The sequence below is a fragment of the Pseudonaja textilis genome, chromosome Z, assembly GCF_049901715.1.
Source record: "Pseudonaja textilis isolate UNSWEBS1 chromosome Z, rPseTex1.2, whole genome shotgun sequence".
In the NCBI taxonomy this organism is placed as follows: domain Eukaryota; kingdom Metazoa; phylum Chordata; class Lepidosauria; order Squamata; family Elapidae; genus Pseudonaja; species Pseudonaja textilis.
In genome coordinates this window covers 107,576,298-107,598,533 of record NC_142008.1, presented here as the reverse complement: position 1 = coordinate 107,598,533, position 22,236 = coordinate 107,576,298, and the positions used below count along the sequence as shown (strand labels likewise).

The 22,236-nt window shown below is 36.9% G+C and overlaps 1 protein-coding gene across 1 annotated transcript in view; it reads right to left on the bottom strand.

Annotated features, from left to right (window-relative positions):
* Nucleotides 1-3,271: 3,271 nt before the first annotated feature.
* The window catches only part of LOC148124227 (vomeronasal type-2 receptor 26-like), a 40,537-nt gene continuing 21,572 nt past the window's right edge, over nt 3,272-22,236 (bottom strand). Inside the window, exons 2-6 of the mRNA XM_087916064.1 lie at nt 9,035-9,326; nt 7,097-7,954; nt 6,440-6,667; nt 5,375-5,501; nt 3,272-4,173 (exon numbers count right to left, since the gene is read on the bottom strand). Coding sequence (XP_087772190.1) covers nt 3,272-4,173; nt 5,375-5,501; nt 6,440-6,667; nt 7,097-7,954; nt 9,035-9,326 — 2,407 coding nt within the window. The remainder of the gene's footprint in view (nt 4,174-5,374; nt 5,502-6,439; nt 6,668-7,096; nt 7,955-9,034; nt 9,327-22,236) is intronic.

Genomic DNA, 22,236 nt, shown 5'->3' with positions numbered 1-22,236 from the left:
AGGTACCTTCTTCCACATGTGGTGGTCATGCAAGGAAACCCAGAAGTACTGGCAAAAAATTAGGCACTGGTTAGAGGAAATAACCATGGAACAAATTGACTACAAACCAGAGTCCTTTCTTCTAGGAATTTTTGATAAACAAATATCCAAAAAATTGAAGTATATTACAATCCATATCTTAACCGTGGCCAGACTGGCATTTGCCCAGTGCTGGAAACTACCCTCTATCCCCACTGAACTTATGGTTATTCAGAAAATTTTACAATGCGCCGAAATGGACAAACTAACCCAAGCATTAAAAAATAAAGAATCTTCAACCTATTATAGCAATTGGAATCCTTTGTACATTTGGCTTAATCAAAGATAGATCACCTCTAAGAAAACTAAGGCCGAGGCCTCCGAGGCAGAGATAAAGAAAAGCACTGCCGACGATAGTTTTGAAGAAGAAAAGACCTTACAGTCAGTCACAAAAATGTGGTTTTATCATAAGTGTTTTCTCTACTTTTGTTTTCCCCACTTTCCCCCCCCCCTTCCCCTCCCTTCCCCTCTTTCCTCTCTCAAGCTTTCCTCTCTTTCCCTCTTGGCCTATGCCAAGACCTGTTCGTCTTTTTGTTGTATATAATTTGTAGCTGTGTTGTTGTTGTTTTTTAAAAAGTAAAACTAATAAAGTTTATTTTAAAAAAAAAAGAATCTTGAATGAATATATACATAAAGACCAAAATGGATTTTCCCCCAACTGACAAATTAGGAATAATTTAAGAATAGTTAAATGCCAAACCAATTCTTCAACACAGTGACTAAATTAGTAGACCAGCAAAATACTGTGGACATAATATATTTAGATTTCAGCAAGGCATTCGACAAAGTAGACCACAACCTATTTTTTAGTAAGCTAGAAAATAGTGGAATAGATAGCACCGCTACTAGATGGACTCGCAACTGGCTGGCAAACCATACTCAACAAGTAATCCTTAATAGGTCTAAGTCTACATGGAGGGAAGTAAGCAGTGGGGTGCCACAAGGTTCCGTCTTAGGCCCAGTACTCTTCAATACCTTCATTAATGACTTAGATGAGGGAAAAGAAGGGGAATTTACCAGATTTGCAGATGATACTAAGCTGGCAGAAATAGCTAACACCCAAGAAGTTAGGCTTAAGATCCAGATGGATCTTGACAGAATAGAACAGTGGGCTATATCTAACAAAATGAAATTCAATGTAGAGAAAAGTAAAGTCCTACATTTAGGCAAGAAAAACCAAAAGTACACATATAGATTGGGTGAAAGCAGGCTCAATAACAGTAACTGTGAGAAGGATCTTGGAGTCTAAGTGGACAAACAGCTAAATATGAGCCTGTAGTGGGCAGCAGCAGCCAAAAAAGCTAATGCAATCCTAAATTGTGTAAACAGAGGGATACAATCAAGATCAAGGGAAGTACTAATATCACTCTATAAAGCCTTAGTAAGACCACACCTAGAGTACTGCATCCAGTTTTGCTCACCACATTATAAAAAAGATGTTGAGACTCTAGAAAAAGTACAGAGAAGAGCAACCAGGATGAGTAGGGGACTGGAGACTAAAACATACAATGAACAGTTGCAGGAACTGGGCTTGGCTAGTCTAGTAAAGAGAAGGACCAGGGGAGACATGACAGCAGTCTTCCAATATTTCAGGGGCTGCCACAGGGAGGAAGGGGTCAAGCTATTTTCTAAAGCACCTGTAGGCCAGACAATAATGGATGGAATCCATCCATAATGAATGGAAATTGAACAAGGAGAGATTTAACTGGAAATGAGGAGAAACTTTCTGACAGTGAGAACAATCAACCAATGGAACAGCTTGCCCTTGGAAGTTGTGGGAGCGCCATCACTTGAGAATTTCAAGAAGAGATTGGACTGCCATTTGTCAGAAATGGTGCAGGGTCTCCCACTTGGGCGGGGGTTGGACTAGATGACGTACAAGGTCCCTCCCAACTCTGATTATCTGTTATGTTTTGGAATACTATGAAGCCCACCTGGAAAAACAAATAGCCCTTGTATTCTTCGATGCGCAGAAGGCCTTTGACAATTTAAGTTGGCAATTTTTAATTCAACAAAATTATAATATGAATTTAGGCACTAAATTTGAAAACATAGTAACCATCATTTATGCCTCACAAAAGGTGAATATCATAATTAATGGAGAATACATGCGCTCAATAAAAATAGAGAAAGGAGATCGGCAGGGATGTCCACTATCTCCCCTGTTCTTCATACAATCTTTGGAAACACTACTTATGCAAATTAGGCAGAACCCAGGAATAAAGGGGTTAAAGATTAAGAAAGAAGAATTGTGAACGCATGACAAAGCAAAAATATTGGAATCAGATTTTTATCCTAATTTGGAAGATTCTTAAAATAAATATAAAAAACTGAAAATAAAAGTTTCAAAGAGTTTAAAAATGGAACTTTGTTATTATATATTGCATTCTTTCAAAGGAAACAACCCACATTCCAGTAAAGGTCTCTCTTGGTTCTCTAATGCAATTAAAATCAAAATAGATTTGAAATATATTTTTAATACATGTTTTTTTTTTAACAGCAAAGCATACTTTGATTTTAAATAAGTTTTTAAATTTATAATTATTTTAAATATCAAAGCCTAATCCCACAACTTGGTTATTCATTCTTCCTGGGTAGGCATTAAACATATTTTTGGTAATATAACCCAGCACTTACCGTACACAGAAATAGTCAGGATTACTTCAAAGGAGTATATGATTTAGTTAAAATTAATATCTGAGCTTGGAGTGAGAATTTATCTCAAGATTTGCATATTACATGGCAAACGTGGCAATTAATATTGGAAGGAACCTACTCAAATAAACTCTTTTTAATGAACCACTATTAAAAACATATAAAACATAAACATGCTTCAGAATAAACTTTTCCTTTAATATTCAAAGGGCCACACACAATCTAATAAAATTTCATATTTCTATATGTCAACTCTTGCAGCTTTGGGCATTATATGGACACATCTAATCATGTTAATCACAATTTAAATTCCATCATTCAAATTAAACTGGGTAGGATACATCTATTCTTTGATCTTGAAACACATCTCCTTTTAAATACTTGTTTTCCAAAAGTCAAATTTTATGTATGAATGAAGATAAATCAAGGTCAGAGAAATTGTTCTAAATTCCATCAGGATGAATGACAACCCTCCCGCCACAAAAAGAGTCAACATTAATCTAAAAATATTTCATTAAATATAAATACAAAATGATAATTACTTTTCTTTCCTTATTAAATAGTTTTTCTTGTTCATCTCGGGTCTCAGTAAAATGATATAGCATTTGGGGAAAAATATAAACCCCAGTAAACCAGCACTGGAGGATAAAATAGAAAAGGTCTCCACAGCTACCATGTATTTCCCTTTGGTGCTCAGGTAGGTTGGAACAAATGTCAGCCAAACACTGCAAAAGACCAACATGCTGAAAGTGATAAACTTGGCCTCATTGAAACTGCTGGGCAGCTTCCTGGCTTGGAAAGCAATGTTAAAGCTGACAATGGCCAGGAACCCCATGTAACCCAGAACACAATAAAACATAATCACAGAGCCCTCGTTGCATTCTATTATGATTTCTCCTTTCAGCGAATGCGGGTCTGTATCTGGGAATGGAGGAGAGGTACTCAGCCAAATTGTACAAATCCCCACCTGGATGAAGGAACCCAAAAGGACAATAAAATTGGCCAGTCCTTTCCCTACCCATTTCCTCAATCCAGAGCCTGGTTTAGTTGCCATAAATGCCAGAATCACAGTAATGGTTTTTGCCAATACAGACGAAAGGGCCACTGAGAAAATAATGCCAAAAGTTGTTTGCCGGAGAAGGCAGATCATCTTTGTAGGCCTTCCTATAAAGAGGAAGGAACAGAGGAAGCAGTGTAGAAGGGAAAGGAGAAGGATGGAAGTGAGGCTCCAGTTGTTGGCTTTGACAATTGGAGTCTCTTGGTGCATCCAAAATACTCCAAACACAAGGACTGTAATCAAAGAGAAAACAATCGCCAATGTAATAAAGAGGATTCCCAAAGTTTCATTATATGAGAGATAGCTAAACACTTTGGGAATACATTGATTTCTTATATTGTTGGGATACTGATTTTCTGGACATTTCATGCAGACATCCATATCTAGAAAAAGAAAATAGAATATATTTTTTCCAATCTAGCAAACTTTCCATCAGTATAAAATATATGCAATAAAATTGACATTGATATAAATTATCTACTTTGTGAAGAGATGATAGCAATTATTTTTTTAATGCCAAAGTATATGTCAGTCTCATAACATAAATTTAAACCTGAGATCCTTTGTTATACACAGATGGTATTGTTTGAAAAACAAAAGTAAATAAACATGATTTCTGTCTGCTATCTTCTTTTGTACTGTTAGAGAGTTACAAATAGATTCTTAAGTGCTGTTGCAGTTTGGACAAGCAATATTTGCAGTTTTAGAGACAAATATGTTTGCGGAAATAAATATTATAAACAATAATAATAGATCAATTTGATGTGGTATTTTAAGGAACAGATAGAACAAGAAATTGGAGAACCCTAAACTATGGAAATCAATCAGAACAACCAGATTAAATGATTTAATGGATCATAACCTATTTTATTAGATCAAACTGTATTTTATTAGAAAACTGTTACTGTTATTGCAGGTGTGAAGAGAGTAATGCTTCATGAAGTTATATTTTTCTGACGTCGTATATATTTCTCATTTGTATTTATTTCACCATGAGGTGGAATTTAATATTTTCAAATAGTTACATATTTACATATTTTTAACTACATCTCCAATAAATAGAAAGTAATAGCTGAATTGAATATGGCAACAAACCAGTGTTTTCCCAAAGTGTTAACCTATCTCTATTACAATGAACGTTATAACTAACCTTTGGGAATTCTCTTTATTACATTGGCTATTGCTTTCTCTTCCCTTACAGCCCTTGTGCTTCAACTATTTTGGAGGCATCAAGGGACATTAGTTGTCAGAGTCAATGGAAATCATTCACACATGATTTTCTTTTTTTATAGAGACCTATTTAACCTTCAACATTGGAAGGATAAGTATATGGCCTAGATTACTCAGTTCATTTAAAACTGATGGCCTTTGTCTATGAATGGATTCATTAAAATTAATTTAAGCACTGCTGACTTAAACTACAAGAAGTTATTGGATGAGTTCCAAATACATACATACATACATACATACATACATACATACATACATACGGTACATACATACATGCACACATACATACATACATGCACTGGACTGGATTTTTGCTGTTCAGCTAGCCAAAGTCCTCACATCTTTTTGCTCTACCTATTTCATCAGATATCTCTCCTTCTGAACAGGGCACACAATCATAGCAGCAAAATTTCTCTCCTTCCTTCTTCTTTCTGCTTGAGCCTGGATAGCAGTGGTCATTGCACACAGAAAGAGGAAGCACCTGAACAGTAATGGGTGTGAGAGAATCAGAGGATAAAACATCTGCTTTAATACAAATTTCCCGAATAAGAACTCCCATCCAGGCTGAAGAAGCAGAAGAAAATGAAAATGAAGAAACTTGAGTTAATAAGAAGGAATTGGCATTGATGTCTGAATATTCTGGCAGAAAACCTGGAGTGGCAGAAAATTATGTTTGCATTGGAAGTGACATGTGTTTGGATTACTCCTAATGGATTCATTAGTTTTGTTTTGTTTTTCGAAAATGAGCAAATGCAACACAGGATCTTTGCAGCCAGACTTTAAAACCAGAAAATGGCCCTATTCATAGTCCCAGACATACAATCACAATGAGTTCAGGGTTTCAATCATAAGATGTTGCACTTGAAAGTCAGGATACTATGTGAAAAATTTAATTTTGCAGCCATATTTGCAATGGTGGCAAAATGGTTGTTAATTTAATTGTGTATTCATTAAAATAAACAATTCTGCCAAATAGGCTTTTTTTGCTGGGAACAAACTAAAAATTCTGCAAATCATGGTTATGTAACCATGGAACAATGCAACTGTTCATAAATCTGAGCCTCTTACCATGCGCCTGAAATGTGATCATATGACAACAAGCTAGGCAGCAGTCTCTGTTTTGATGACAGGTCATAAAGGGCTTTCTTTTTCAGATTTTCAGTGGTTAAATGAAGAATTGTATTTCTAGGACTATCCGCAGTTATATTGGTAATTTTTGTCTCCCAAGCCCAATCAGAACCATTTGCCATAAACTTTCTATGAACATATTAATGCTCAATTGCATATATAGAAAATGTTATACCTCATCATCATGAAAGATTCCAAAAGGCAGAAATGTCATTTTCTTTAATTACTGCCATGTATTTGACAATTGCTACAAAGTGCGCTTTATTTTTGTTATTAGTTAAGAATTCTCACCTGGTTAAAGTTTCTGTGCCATACAATTTGATTGTCATTAAGAGCTAATTCTTTGCCTGGTAGAGCCTGAGATTCCAATGTTCCAAGTTTCACTCGAGAAAATGAATTATTGGAGAAAGTAATCCAGTTTACAACATCAAAATCTGTAATCAGTTCTCTGTTTTCATCAAATGTAATAGTGTCTCCCATGCTGTTGTTGAATACGATGCTTTTCAAGAAAGAATGGAACTAGATTTTTTTTTTAATGAAAGAAATTAACAGTAAGACTTTGTAATCATGTTTTCTACAGCTCTTACATTCCCCCAAAAAATTAATCTGTAAAATTACAGTTCTTAGAGAAAACAACTATGGCCATCTCTATATAAAGGCTGTGGGTCTAATAAATTCTGCAAAATAGAAAAACACTTCCTCCTAAACCAAAGATGTTTTAAATTAGTAGTTATACTGTTACACGATTAGGAAAGAAATATCTCTACAAAACAACTACTACTATAAAAACTTTTATTTTCAAAAAGAAGTGTTTTTTATTCAACCAAATTAATTGGTATAACAGTGCTGCATAACAATATTCCCAGTACCTTTATGTGTTACACCATTCCTAATACATGATAGTGCAATTAAACTAAAAATGTATATATTAGAAATGAAACAAAATACCTGCCACGGTTGTAAATCCTGAAACATTACTTCTTCTGTTCCTATTGCATTTCTACATCTGGATCTTGATTTGAGTAAGACATTCAAAGAATGCACTATAACATAGACTGCATTATAAATGTTGTAACTGTGTCCACTCATGCTCATTTCAAATAATATACTCGGCAGACTCTCTAGCTTCTCATCCCCAGTGCACAATACCTTGCTATCTTCATTTATACTGGAAATTTGTAATGGGCAGTCAAATGCCTGCTCCCAAAAATTCTGAATGAAATTGTCCTCTTTTGCCCAGGATGGCCTTACAGTGCGAAGAAATTCTTGGAATCCAGGGGGCGTCATTGAACGAACTGCAAATGATAGAGCACCATGGAAACTCTGTATATCCCAAAGTCTCTGAAAGGACAGTGATTCAAAATCCCAATGGGATGTAACAATCCACACTTTACCCAAAGATGGCAATGAAGTCCAAGATGCTACGAGGATGATCACTCTCAGATTTTGCATGGCTGGAGTTAGGGCATATATTAAACACACTTTAATTTTATCATCCATAAAGAGTTGATTATATCTTAACTCCAATGAAATCAACTGTATATATTCATCTAGATATGCCTTTGGTGGTGTTCTAAGTATGAAAGCATAACAAATACTGTTTTGGGAAAGCAATGGTTCAATTTTCTGCAAAAACATGTTCCCATAGTCATCATCTACAGCCATGATCCCAATCCATATCCATCCAAAATGCTGAAGTAATCGAATAATCCCAGTGTATTGGTGCATTTCATTCGGGACCATCTGGTACAAGGATGGAAATACATTTTTCTCACCATGTACTGAAGAAAATGTTCCATAGGCAAGCTGAAAGTCAATATATAGCAAATAATCCAAACCATTACATAAGAATATGAAATGGGATTCATAGTCATCATAGGTAAATCAGAAAGGCAGCACTGAAATATTGATGGAAATAGTCAAGTCATATGCCAGCAATATTATATCAGTTTAAAACAGGGGTCGTCAACCTTTTGGACCTCAGGGATCACCAAACTCAAAATTTTAAATCCCGTAGACCATTAATATGAATTTTGACTGACAGTGGCTTGCTGACATTGGTGGGAAAACTGGTCCCATATTCCAAAGCTGCAGTATTCACTGGACTGGTCCTTTGGTCATCCCAGAGCAGTTGCTCCTCCACCCAGATGCACCGGCCTCCTATGGACTGGAGGAGCTGCTCCGGGTGACCAAAGGGCCAGTCTTGTGACTACTGCAGCTCTGGAATATAGGACGCCATTCGTCTTACCTTCCAGTTCCAGTTCTCATGGCTCTACTCAAGGTAAGGTTTGTGCTTGGCCGAAGGGTGGGGGCAAGTGGGTGGGCAGGCCATGTGGGCGGCACAGCCTTGTATTCCTGCATAGCCTGGATTAATTGCTTTGGGAGGGACATTTCTCTGTGGACCACCAAATTTTTCTCAGACCACCAGTGGTCCCCGGCCCACCAGTTGGCAACCACTGGTTTAAAATATTGTCTATCTATGTCTCAACACTTATTAACTGAATGTGAAAACACTTAAAACATAGCACAAAATTGAAAGCAAGGCATTTATTATCTGCAAAAGTCCTATTGCTTGACTATCTGAAGGGAATTAAGTAGCATGTAGGAGAGGTAGAGTATTTTCTGTAGTGGCCCAAGCATTTTGAAATCCAATGCCAACAGGAATTTGCTATTCTTCTTTATTTGTGGGAATCCACAGAGTCCTTAATTTCTAAATAATTACTATCCCTATAGAGTATTTGTATTTATATTAATTGAATGTACAATACAGTGTTCTCTTAGATTTTCCACTACGAAAGTAGACTCTAGAAAGTGACCTAAAGGTGCTATAAGAATGAAAGGAATTAAAGAAATTGGGATTTCTAGGGAGCAATCTCAAGGGTATACCTGTGGAACTTTGTAGTTGGCAAGGACTGTGGCCATGTTGAATGTGGTCCCTGTCAAACGTCCTCCAATAGCAGCAATCAATGTTTTCTTTAAATCACAGGTAAAGTTGGGAACAAACTTCTGCTGGGTAGAAAGTAAGCTCAGGACTGCTTTATAGGTAATCCTTGCAGGAAAATAATTGTTCACAATATGGAAACCCAATGTGATGTTTGGTAAGAGCTCAGGGTTCCTATTGATCTCCTTTACAGCAAACACCAAAGCAAGGATTTGCTGATACATCTTTGGCAGACAGCTGCAACAAGAACTATCAATATAACTAAAGTGTTTCCTGTCCTTCTCTTGTTCATGTATACTCAAAGCTATAAAACTGAATGCCATGAAGTTCAAAGTCATCCATAAACTAGCCCTGTAAATAATTGAGAGGCAGTCACCAGAAGCTACAGTTGCTGAAACTCAACAGTAATAGGTGGAAGAGATGCTGAAACTCTGAAATAACTAAACTCCTCAAAAGAGTTGCTATGCCTTGCCTCACTGAAAATATTCAAGGAAAAATTCAATGTCATCTCAGATCAGTGCCTGAATGGACTAGGAGAAAACAATGCTTGTACCTCCTTGAGGTGACAAGGAGGTACAATTTCTACCTGTCCAAAGAAAAAGAAAGTTGTTATTTTTTATTTAATCTCCTTGCATAATTTGTCTTTGGGAAGAAAAAGTTAACATTACTGGAATGTTTTGTCCAAACATATTTTTTCCACTGAGTTTTGAGTCTGTATCTTACTGCTGTTTCAATCAAACTCTCCTTAGAGTTATATCAGAATATTATATGAGGATTAGTATAGAAAGGTTTCAAATGAAACTTCTCTATACACTGTTCAACAAATGATATTTTGAAAATAGGTAGAAGCACTGATATTATTAGTCTGTCCTTCTGACAAATTATCATAAACTATTACAAATGATTTATTAATCATAAATTGAACATCAATAGAATCATATATAAATTTGGTGCAGTGTGTGAAGGTACATGAAGTTTTCTACTCGGTAGCCAATTCTTATACTTCAAAAAGAGAGAAAACTAATTAACAGAAAATTCCCAATGACATTATAGGTATGAAAATGTTCAGAGACTTATCACCATAATCCTGCTGCTTAACTCTTTTTCCCCAATTATTTTGTCTGAAGAGAATTTATTTTTCCCTCAATTATTAGTCTGAAGAGAAAAAAATAGAATTCCTTACAACACTTCATTGTTCAATGTACAAGAGGGATCTTCTGTGAAGGAAGGGCTTTTATGAAAGAAGAAAGCTTGAGAGACAATTGCCCCAAAGATAACATCTCCTGGCTGAGCAAATTGATGGGCTATAGGAAGAGGATCATCTGGTATGCTACAATTCATAGCATATGTTTTGCATGTAATACAGAACAGGAACACAAGAAACATCATTGCTATCAACTCCATCCCAGTGTTAATATTTTCCATCCTGAAAAATGTAGATGTCCCTATACAGAAAAATATCCTATCTCTACCCTATTAAACTACATTGCTTCTTTTTTCATTATCCTTACATATATAGTCTCTAAGACGATTGGCCCTGTACTACAAAGAAATAGGAGAGGGGAGAACAAAAGAGAGAGAGAAAAAAGTACAGAAACTATTAAGAATAAAATAGAAATAAAACAGTTTAGAACATGAAATGAAGATTTGAATGGAGATACTTCAAATGATAACTGTCTATATATTCCAAAAATATATTTTGAAGATAGGTAAAAGCACTCACAATAAGTTGACCTTCTGGAAATTCAGTTTCATAAAGAACATATAATTTGGCCCATTGGGGAAATAATCAAGTCCTCTCCAATTCTTAATATTTTGCACATCTTTCCTGAGAAAAGGGATTGAAATGTGTATTTAATTACTGTAATTTGCTTTGATTTTTTTTACACCAAGTAGCTTCTATAGCTCTGACAGAATATTGGGGAATTGAAGGATTTAAATTTCTTGTAGACACCTGGTAATCTGCATTTTTTTAGAGGGTCATTGAAGTATTTGAAGATTTGTCTGTGTCCTGTCACCCGAGTAGTGTTCCTGGTTCCTATAGTCTGCAATTTTTCCTCTGGAAGTCCATTACGACTCCCACATCATTCAAAGGGTATTCATCCCAAATTGTATAGCTAAAAGTCTGCAGAGATTCTCTGTCATCCAGGTCATTCAGGAGGCAACTGGATTTTCTTGAAATAATCCTGTCAGAGCTGAAGAACTTCTTGGATGAGAAGTGAAACATCCTCAAAAGAAAGAACAAGAAAGTTCTTTGCAGACTACAGGAACTAGGAGCACTGTCTTAGACTGTCTACTATTGACCTCACCCCCTTCCTAAGAGGTCTGTAGGGGGCATGCATAAGCGCACCAATCGTGCCTACCATCCCTGTCCTTTTGGTTTTTTTATTTTTCTTATAAGTATCTATCTCATGTATTCAAAACTATATTTATTCTTATACCTGTATTTTGTAAGTGATTGACAAATCAAATAAATACTAAAAAAAATACTGTCAGATGACAGGGCAGGTAAATGTGTCCCTCTAAAAGGATGCAGATTACCAGATATCTGAAAGGAATATAAATCTTTCCATTTCCCATTATCCTGCCAGAGTTGAAGAAGCTTCATGGATAAGAAGCAAAACATCTTCAAAAGAAAAAACAAAAAACTCCAGTTGCCTCCTGAAAAAGCACTCTTGGGACAAACATGACCTGAAAATCTCTAATGAATTTTATGTCAAAATGTAGATCACATCATGATCAACTGATAAGCTGAGGACATATATCGGTCCAGAAATTTATATTTTATTGGATTTTAGTAATTTAGTTGAAATATTAATTTATATTACAAGTCCATATATGATATATGATACACCATGTGCTAATTAAATAAATAAAATATTAACTATTCCCCCCTAGCTTACAAATTGATAACTGAAAATTTGATTTGTTCCTCTTCTATCTCCACAACTAAATCATTTATGAAGATGTTGAAGAGTACTGGACCAAAGACAGAACGTTGAGGTACTCAGCTGAATGCTTCCATCCATAGCTCTACTCAGGACTATCTGTTGAGTGTGGTTGAACATTTAGTTGCAAATCCATCTGGTGGTGGTACTATCTATCCCACATTGTTTTATCTTACCAGTAAGCAAGCTATGATCTACTTTGTTTAAAGTCTCTCTGAAGTCTAATAAACTGTATTGCCTTCCAATTTACTCACTATGTCAAAAAAGGCAATAAGCATTTTTTGTCCTTATCAGTTCTTGACAAATGGTGGCTTCTTTTAAACGGTCTTCTTTGTTTTGTTCTTTTATAGTACATAAAACATGATACTTTACATTCAATTGAAGACAAAGTAAAATTCTTTTAAAAATGTATAAATCAGTAATTCTTCTTCTCTTATTAAAATTTGGTCAGTGAAATAAAAGAACATCTATTTTTGATAGAATATCAACTCTAACAAGGTTTACATAAGGCTTGTATATGAATAAAATTAAAATTAAATTAAATTAAATTAAATTAAAATACTCAGCCAAATAGTGCAAATTCCCACCTGAATAAAGGAACCCAAAAAAGACAATTGGCCAGTCCTTTCCCTACCCTTTCCCTACTCATTCCAGAGCCTGGTTTAGTTGCCATAAATGCCAGAATCACAATCATGGTTTTTGCCAATACAGACAAAAGGGCCACTGAGAAGATAATACTGAAAGTTGTTTGTCGGAGAAGGCAGGTCATCTTTTTAGGCCTTCCTATGAAGAGGAAAGAGAAGAGGAAACAGAGAAGAAGGGAGAGAAGGATACAAGTGAGGCTCCAGTTATTGGCTTTGACAATTGGAGTCACTCTATTCATCCAAAATGCTCCAAACACAAGGACTGTAATCAATGAGAAAACAATAGCCAATGTAATAAAGAGGATTCCCAAAGTTTCATTATATGAGAGATAGCTAAACACTTTTGGAATACATTGATTTTTTTATTTTGCTTGGATATTGTTGGGTCAGATTAATTTGCCAAACAAAAAGATTGAGATGCATTCAAAAGTGAAAGACAACAAAATTATGTTTCTGACATAAAATCAGTATTTATGAAGAGATTGTTTTCTGGTTAATATAATAAAGTTTAGTTGATTAAAGTGGCTGACTTCTAACCAAGTCCTGAAGCTTCCTCAGATAATAGATCTGGTCCATGAAATATGAAAAAGATGCACAGTGTATATGTATAATATTGTTTTATGGTTTGTTTTGTGATTGTTTCAATTATGTGATTTCAATGTAGTGCAAAAGTTTATTTATGATAGCAGCTCTCCTCAGGCAACACTAACTATGGAGAGGGAACAAAATCTCCAACAAGGAGCCTCTGTGGTGCAGTGGCTAGAATGCAGTACTGCAAGCTACTTCTGCAGCCAGCTGCCTATAATTTGGCAGTTCAAATCCCATCAGGCTCAAAGTTGACTCAGCCTCCCAAGGTGGGTAAAACAAGGACCTAAATTGTTGGGGGCAATATGCTGACTTTGTAATCCACTTAGCGAGGGCTTTAAAGCACTATAAAGTGGTATATAAGTCTAAGTGCTATTGTTATTGCTAAGATGTTCTCCAAATCTTTCCATGTTGAAAAAGATTATATGAAAGGAAATTGTATTAATGTATATATTAACTATGTTCATCCAAAAGCACTAAAAGCTTTAAAAGGATCCACAAGGAAAAAAACATTAAAATTTCTCAATTGTTTTTTTAAATGACTCATGTCATTGAATCAAAAGAATTACTATCTAAGTTAAATAAATAAAGGAAAGAAAGAAAGCAATTTCATTGTTATAAGTATTCTTTCTACGATTCAGAAAAGAATATTTCTAAACCAATGGGAAGGCATAAAACTGGCTCAAAAACATATAACGTCCTGGCCTCAGATCTGAGCTGGTTCTGATAGGAGCTGGTTTTGAGGCTCCTTTCAATAGAAGAACATCTGTGTAGATTCTCAGTCATCCAGGTCATAATTGTTTCAAAGATGCTTTTTCAAGGGCAAGTGGACTGCTTTTTCCGAGGAGGAGGAGGAGGAATCTCTCAACAGAATCAGAGATTCCACTTGTCTCCTATCTCCTATCTCCAATGCAATCCTTTCATCAGTTCCAAGATTCCACCCCCATTTCCACTCTGATACAGGTGACCTTGGGGTCATAGATAAACCTCCCCAAATGGCCCCAAGAGCTCTCAGGGAGATTGCTAAAACCAGATGACTATAAAGAAATATGATCCTTTCAACCTTCCCTCCTCCATCCTGTCAGAACTAATTCCTCCATAGCCCCCACCATCCTGCAAGAACTGATGAAGCTTCTAGGATGAGAAGTCATTTTCTTTCTCAAGGAAAAAAAAAACAGTCCATTTGCCTTTTGAAAAGCACCTTCAATGGTGGGTTGGTGGTGGTGGGTTTTTTTGTTTTTGTTTTTTGAGATGCTCAGGTGCTCTTCAGCAGTGTTGCTCCCCTTTGGCAACTTTAAGAGATGTGGATTTCAATGTGGCTGGTGTCAGCTGTTCAAAAGCCAATGCTGGTGATGGCCCCTCTCATTTCAGGCAAGCCTCCTCAGAAACAGAATGCATGTGTTCTGAACAATCTCCAGATAGTTCAGTACCTTTCTGCAGAAGCATCTACCACATAGCAAAGTGGCTCAAGGCAGGACCAAGAACTTTACCAGCACCTGGAGGAGGGGCAGGAGACTTAAGCGCTGCCTTGTCTTGCAGCCAGGGCCATTTGAGGCTCCAGGTGGGGGCATGCTCTTCTGCAAGAATTCAGTATCAGGAGGCCATGGGGAGGCTTCAGTATGTTTGTTGGTCAGCCTTCCCTTGATTCTACAATACCAAACCCTGGAGAAGCAGTGGCCATGAGGGCAGGAGGCTCCCGAAGCTGATGCCTGCCTCCAAGTGGCACCCTCTCTACAGACCTCATCGAATGGGAGGGCCACTTTGGCATGCAGAGTAGACACTGGAATGTGGGGCTAATTGTCTTGCACAATGAATCAGCCATAGTTATTTATCCAAAGCACAATTGCCTAGGTGAGGAGGCAGAAGAGGAGCAGCAGGGGACCAGTGGTTGGGGAGGAGTGCTGGGAAAGGGGCAGCAAGGGGCAGATGCCTGCAGTGGATCAACTGGGGCAAGGGGACCGGTGTGAAGTGGGCATTGCCTGGTGGCTGTAACCAATTGTCCCATTCTGATTTGAGATTTGAAGCCATGCATATCAGTGGTGCTACTCTATCTGTTCGGCCCGGTTCTGGTGTACAGGTAGCACCGAAGATCAGCTGAGACTGAACCAGTTCTCTCTGAGGAGCTGCTGTTGGGGCCACCCACCCACCCAGGCTCCCATACTGACTTTTATTCCCTGCTTTTGAAGCACAGCTGCTTTGTGCAGCACAGCAGATTGCCGCGCATCAGCTGTTGAAACTACAAGGATTGCAGGAGGTGACTAGGAAAGCCTCTGCATATGCGCAAAGTACATGTTTGGCACGCATGCATGCACAAAGTGTGTGTGTGCATGCACAAAGTGCACCACCAAGCCACACCCACCAAACCAGTGGTAAACCTCTTTGAAACCCACCACTGATGCATACATATGGTATTATAAAGTTAAATGTTGACCTTAGAAATCACTTTAGTAGGTGACCCATTTTCAGAATTTGAAACAAATATAAAATGAGGTTATGCCTAAAAATACCGTATGATTTCTTTTCCCCACATGAAACATATTATAGAATGGAAATGAGGGTTAAACAAAATTAGTTAAGATGTGCAAAATTATTGGAATATTATACAGTTGATATTAAATTAAAATCTGGAGAAGATATGGCACTAGAAGTTTCAACTGTCAATATTTTTCATATTTGCAACTCACAAAACATTTTAAAGCTGATAAGAAACTGCATGATTTTGAATGTGACAAAACTATTTTTTGAAATTGGCCAGCCCTTATTGCTTATCACCAGGCGGCATCAGTTCAGCATAGACTGTACAGTATGCCAAGTGGATCAACAAACAGTGGGCCAAGGTCATCTTCAGTGATGAGAGCAATTTCTACTTGACTGGGAATCAGTGCAATAAGTACGTCAGAAGATTTCCAGCTGAAGAATTTAGGCCGTACTGCCTCAATCTATCTGTGAAGCATCCATTGCATGTGATGATCTGGGGCTGTATCGCTGCTTCTGGTATTGGTCGGATACAAATCGTACAGGGAATCGTGAATTCCAAGCAGTATGTTGAAGTCCTGGAAAAGACCATGCTTCCTTCAGTTCAGCAACTTGTAGGGAAGGACTTTTTCCAGGATGACAACCCTCCTTGTCATCGAGCCAAGTCCGTCCAGCAGTGGATGAAGAAGCATGGTATTCGACTCCTGGATTGGCCAGGTCAGAGCCCAGATTAGAACCCAATTGAGAACTTGTGGGCCAAGATTAGTTACGAAATAAGCAAGAAACATCCAAAGACCAAGCAGGAGCTAATTGAATCCATTATTGCAGCTTGGCACCACATTGTCATCAAAGATCACATGAAAGGTTTATACAGTCTGTGCCGAAGTGATGCCGCCTGGTGATAAGCAATAAGGGCTGGCCAATTTCATATTAGTAACCATGTTTGGTAACTAATCAGTCCTTTTCAGGGCCACAAACAATAAAAATGTTAACAAAACACTAGCATTGACCTGAGTAATTGCAACACGTATGCCACTGGGTTTGCATCAGTTAATCTGTTTTCATAGTCATTGTAAGCATGCATTGTAAGTATGCAAGAAAATTCACAATCCCCATCCAAACAGTACCTAATTGCAAAAAACTTATGCTTTTCACTTAAAAACCATCAGTATTTATTTAAATATAACAATATTTGCATAGAAGTTAGCATAAAATATAAAATCAATGGCCTATCCAAAAAATGTCATAAACCATAAACCATAAAGCATGCAGGACTTTTTCACACAGCTGTAGATAGATGGATGGATGGGTGGATGGATGGATGGATGGATGGATGGGTGGGTGGGTGGGTGAATATATTATCCTAAACACACATAGTTAACATTTGGTATTCTGTTCTATATAAGTATGAACATTGTTTGCAGTTTTAATTTAATTGTAAGATTGCCCTTAAGGTTGTCCTACCTACCCATCTCTAACATTAATATTGCTGCAGTTTGTTCCTACCCCATATCTTCTCAGTTCCATTTTTTCAAAACTATTTTATGATCAAGTTAACCATCTTGGCAAAGTGTTACTTTTTCCAATTGTGTCTTACACATGTTCAAAAGTTAGCTTTCTCATCCAAAATATGTAATACTTAGAAGTCAGGAAAGAGTAAAATAGGGTTGAAATAAATATTTGAGTAAAGTCAGTTCATGGAGAACATAAGAATTATATTTAATAGTAACTAAAAAAAATTAAAAGTCTTTTCATATTCTTTTACACAAAATGTATATTTTATTGCAGCCTAATACCAAGACATTACCAGCAAATTCTGGCCATTATATTTGCAATAAAGAAGATTAATGGTGATCCTAAAATCTTACCTAATATTACACTGGGGTTCCATATCATCAATAATTTCTGTAATCCTCAGATGACTTATCAGATTGCATTGGATCTTCTTTCTGCACAAAACAGGCATGGTCCTAATTACAAATGCATCATTTAAAATAAGTTCATTGCTGTCATTGGTGGAATGTCCTCTATATCATCTCACAACTTAGCTACTCTTATAAATACCTATAAAATACCTCAGGTAAATATTTTGAAATACGCACAATAAAACAAGTTTCAAATTTATTTGTTCAAGAGAAAATGTGGGTTGGTTGAGTGTGTAGCTGGATCAGCTAAGGATTAAGGTCACTTGAAAGTTATTTAAATTTATTGTCTTGCAAAATATCACAGAATTGAAATGTTTCTGTAAAAGAGGAAAGAGATATTTACTATGCTATGAATTTCGTACAAGTTCAAAGGCAAAGAATTGCATATTAACCATGTACTGAATGCAGGTACAGAACATATGTTTCTATACTTTATTTGTAATATATTTATTTCTTTACACAGTTCCCTTATGGATCTGTTGACCTAAGTCTCAATGACAAAAGGCTATATCTTAACTTGTATCAGATGGTCCCTAATGAAATCCTGGAGTATTCTGGGATTGTCCAATTGCTTCTTCATTTCAGGTGGACTTGGATTGGGCTGATTTCCTGGGAACACATCTTTAGAGTAAGATTTTTAGAAATAGTACCATCTCTGCTTTACCTCCATGGAATCTGTACAGATTTCATTGTAATGATACCCATGCGTGCTAATGAAATGCCAGCATTATTTTCTAATAAATTGAAGACAATTTCAGTTCTCACCAAAAGCAAAGCCATGTGTTTGTAATCAGCTTTGTTACTTTACCAATGTATACTTTTTATGCATACCTTCACCCAAATCTCCTGGATTCATCTCTAGGTGAGGTATTGATTGTTACCACATCCTGGGCTTTCAAAGGAACCACTAGCCAGATGGATTGGGATATACAAGTCTTCCAAGATGCCCTTTCCATGTCAGTTCATTCAAAAGAACCTGCAGGATTCAGGACATTTCTTCAACGTGTCAATTCATTGTGGGCAAAAGAAGATCCTCGTTTCCATGATTTCTGGGAGAAGGTCTTCAAGTGTTCTTTGAAAAATCTTAATGGAAAAGACAATCTCTAACCAATTTGTACAGGAGAAAAAAATCTGGAGAGTCTTCCAGTGAGTTTATTTGAAATGAGCATGACAGGCCACAGTTATGCTGTCTATAATGCTATCCATGTTATGGCATGTAAATGTAAAAGATTGCTATCAATATTAATGGCAGAGCTGAACTCAGATAGAATAATTATTTCATTTACTATTGTTATACATATACATATACATAAACATATGTTTTCTTAAGTTTTTGCAGATATTTATATGTATGGTATTCAGCTTTGTTCGGGTATTTTCCCATGTCATTATAGTTGTGCTTTTAAAGTTGTAGCAATGTTTCGGCAGAATCTCATCTGCCATCATCAGGCTTCTGTATTGTGTTCATCTGTGAGTCAGACTTTCACAGCCATTTCTGTTTTAAATTTGGTGCTAGCCTACTGCTGTGCCAGAATGGTTTTTTCTTCATCCTGATTGGTTGGGAGGCTTGGTCTGTGTTTATTGGTCTTGGTCTTTGCTGTGTTCTGCTTGATTCATGTTTCTAATATCTTCTGTCTGTTTTGTAGCTTTTATTTTTGTCTTTTGGCTGGCAACATTGTCTTTCCTGTGTTGGAGGCTTTTAGTGCAGCTTGGCTCCAAATAAACAGATGGCTATCATTTATTAGGAAGCTAGGTTTCATCTGGGTGCCTGGTTGGGGTTTGTTTGAGCTGGAGGTATGGGGGGGATCTGTTTGAGCCCAGGTGTTTGGCTGGCTTGTAGTGTGGAGATTTTTTTGTTTGTGAGTGCACATACAAACCCATAAACATGGATCCAACCACATATCTGGAAAAAATAACCAAGAAGAAAATTATAACCAGCCACATGAACAAAGAGATCCAACAGACAATCATCTCAAGAGAAAAATCTTCCAGATGCCCCGAACTATATGGCCTCCCAAAAATACACAAAGAAGGCATACCTCTCAGACCCATAGTCAGCTCCAGAGGAGTACCACTACAAAATCTAGCCAAATACCTACCAAAGCAGCTACAGCCCCATGCTGAAGCAGCAGTTTTACATGTACAAAACTCATACCACCTCTTGGAAATGATCAAAGATCTACACATAGAACAAAAAGATCTGATTGTAAGTTTTGATGTAGTTTCACTAGTCACTCAAGTCCTGATAAAAGAAACCCAAGAAATCATCAAAAATAAATACCAACCACCCAAACACCTCATGGAACTAGCAGAATACTGCTTAACCAACACATATTTCATATACAAAGGACAAAGATACAAACAATTGAAGGAGCCCCTATGGGATCACCACTGTCACCCGTCATTGCAAACCTGTTCATGGAAGAATTCAAATGCAGAGTCCTAGCCAATGCCACCCACAAACCCAAACTATGGTTAAGATACATTGATGATACATTTGTTATTTGGCCCCATGGAAAAGAAAATCTAAACAATTTCCTAACACACCTACACACCACACACCCCAAAATCAAATTCACCATGGAAATGGAAAAAAACAAACAACTACCATTCCTAGATGTACTAATCTACAAAAAAATAGATGGCACACTAGGACGCACCATATACGAGAAGAAAACACACACCAACTGCTACCTCAATGCCCAATCCCACCACCACCCAGCACAGATAAACTCCATGGCCAAAACACTAGTTGCCAGAACCAAATGCCTGGCAGACAAGACACACATAAAGATGGAACTATGCACCCTGACTAAAGTACTGACAGCCAATGACTTCCACAAAAGCAAAATCACTGGCCTGATCCACACACAAAAAACTGAGACATAATGAAGATGAACAGACCTATGGAACAGCTGTCCTGCCCTACATAAGAAGTACTACAGACAAGAGATGGGAGGAGCCTGCGCCGTGGCGATACGGTCTGCAATCGAGCTCCTCGATTGCAGCCGATATCTCCGCTACCGGCCGGTCCAACGGACCCACGCTGTCCCGTAGGGTAGCCATCGTGAAGAGTGTACCCTGAGGACTCCGGGGATACACGCAAAATCCCTGGAGAGCCCAGGTGAAGCTCTTCTTGCCAGCGGCGGAGAGGCAGCCCCCATGCTGCTGAAGCCGGGGTGGCTCCAGATAGAATGAGTTTGAGAAAGAGTTCGTCGGTTGGGTGAGAACCTTTTTTCTTTATTTAACTTTTTGAGCCTTGAAAGTTCACTCTGACTACTTGAAGAAACCTGTGTGATTTTTTTTTTTTTTTTGACAAAACTGACTAAGCGGCGTTTTTTAGGGAAACGTCAAAGAGAGAATCCATTTACTTTTTTTTTTCTTTGCTTCCGGACTTTATTGTTATTTACTGGATAACTGGACTGTTTCTTTTTATATTTATATGTTTTACTCTTCTTTTGGATTTTTTATTTTTAGGCTAGAGGCTCCCTTTGATTTTTTTTTTTTTTTTTGCTTTTGTGTATTCCATATCGGCTTTTCCCTTTCCCCCTTTTTTTATGCTCTTCAGAGAGGAGGGGGGAAAGTGAGAACTAAGAAACTTTGTAACACTGCCAACTAGAGGCTCGGAAATATTTTACTTGAACTGGAAAAAACAAACTCTTCTTCTCAAGGACACCCTCTGATAAGATAGAGGAAAGCACTTTGTTGAATATTATTACAGGTGTCTTTCTGGATATTTATGGCTTAGCTTTGAAGCTTGTGGGAAAGAGAAGGGAGTTATAATTAGAGCCTTGGACAATTAAATAGAGTGCAGTGTATTGTTGCTTATTCCTTTTTTTTAATTCTTTTTTTTTAGTTCCGCCACCCCCTCCACTAACATCAAGGTCTTTATTTTTAAGTTTGATTTATTTGCAAAGGGAAGCCTCTGAATTTTTCCTTTATTTTTATTCTATTTTGATTTATTTTGCTTTATTTTTTCTCCTTTCTATTTGGATCCTGTTTTTTTTTTTTTAATGTACATCAGTGGACTATTTCTTTTCCTTTTTCAATTGAGGTTTTTTTTTTTTCTTGGCTGGACTAAGGTGTGGAATTTGAAGAAATTTATTTTTCTTGGTTTTTGCTTTGTTTTTTTTTTCTCTTTTTCTTTTTTCCTTTTTCTTTTTTGGCTTTGTCTTGTTCATTATTATTATCACTGGGTTTTTACTCTTATTTTTACTCTCTTTTATGGATTATTTTTCTTAATTGGATTAAGGTCAGGAAGAATTTTTCTTCTTTTTCTCTCATTATTGGCTTTTTTATTGTTGGCCCTTTTATCTTGGATTATAACTTCATACTTTTTTTTGGATTAAAATTTGAAAGAATTTGAAGAGCTGGAACCACCTAAAATGAGTAAGAAATTTATATCTTCGGTGCCTCTATGTCTGCTTCTGCCTCCCCACCATCTGGACAGCGCTCAATTCAGACATTGTTAAAGCAAGATAAAGAAAAAGAACAAGAAAGAGTATCCTTTCAGATGATTATGCAAGGAATTCAAGATCTTAAGGTAAAAATAGATACTATTGAACAAAGA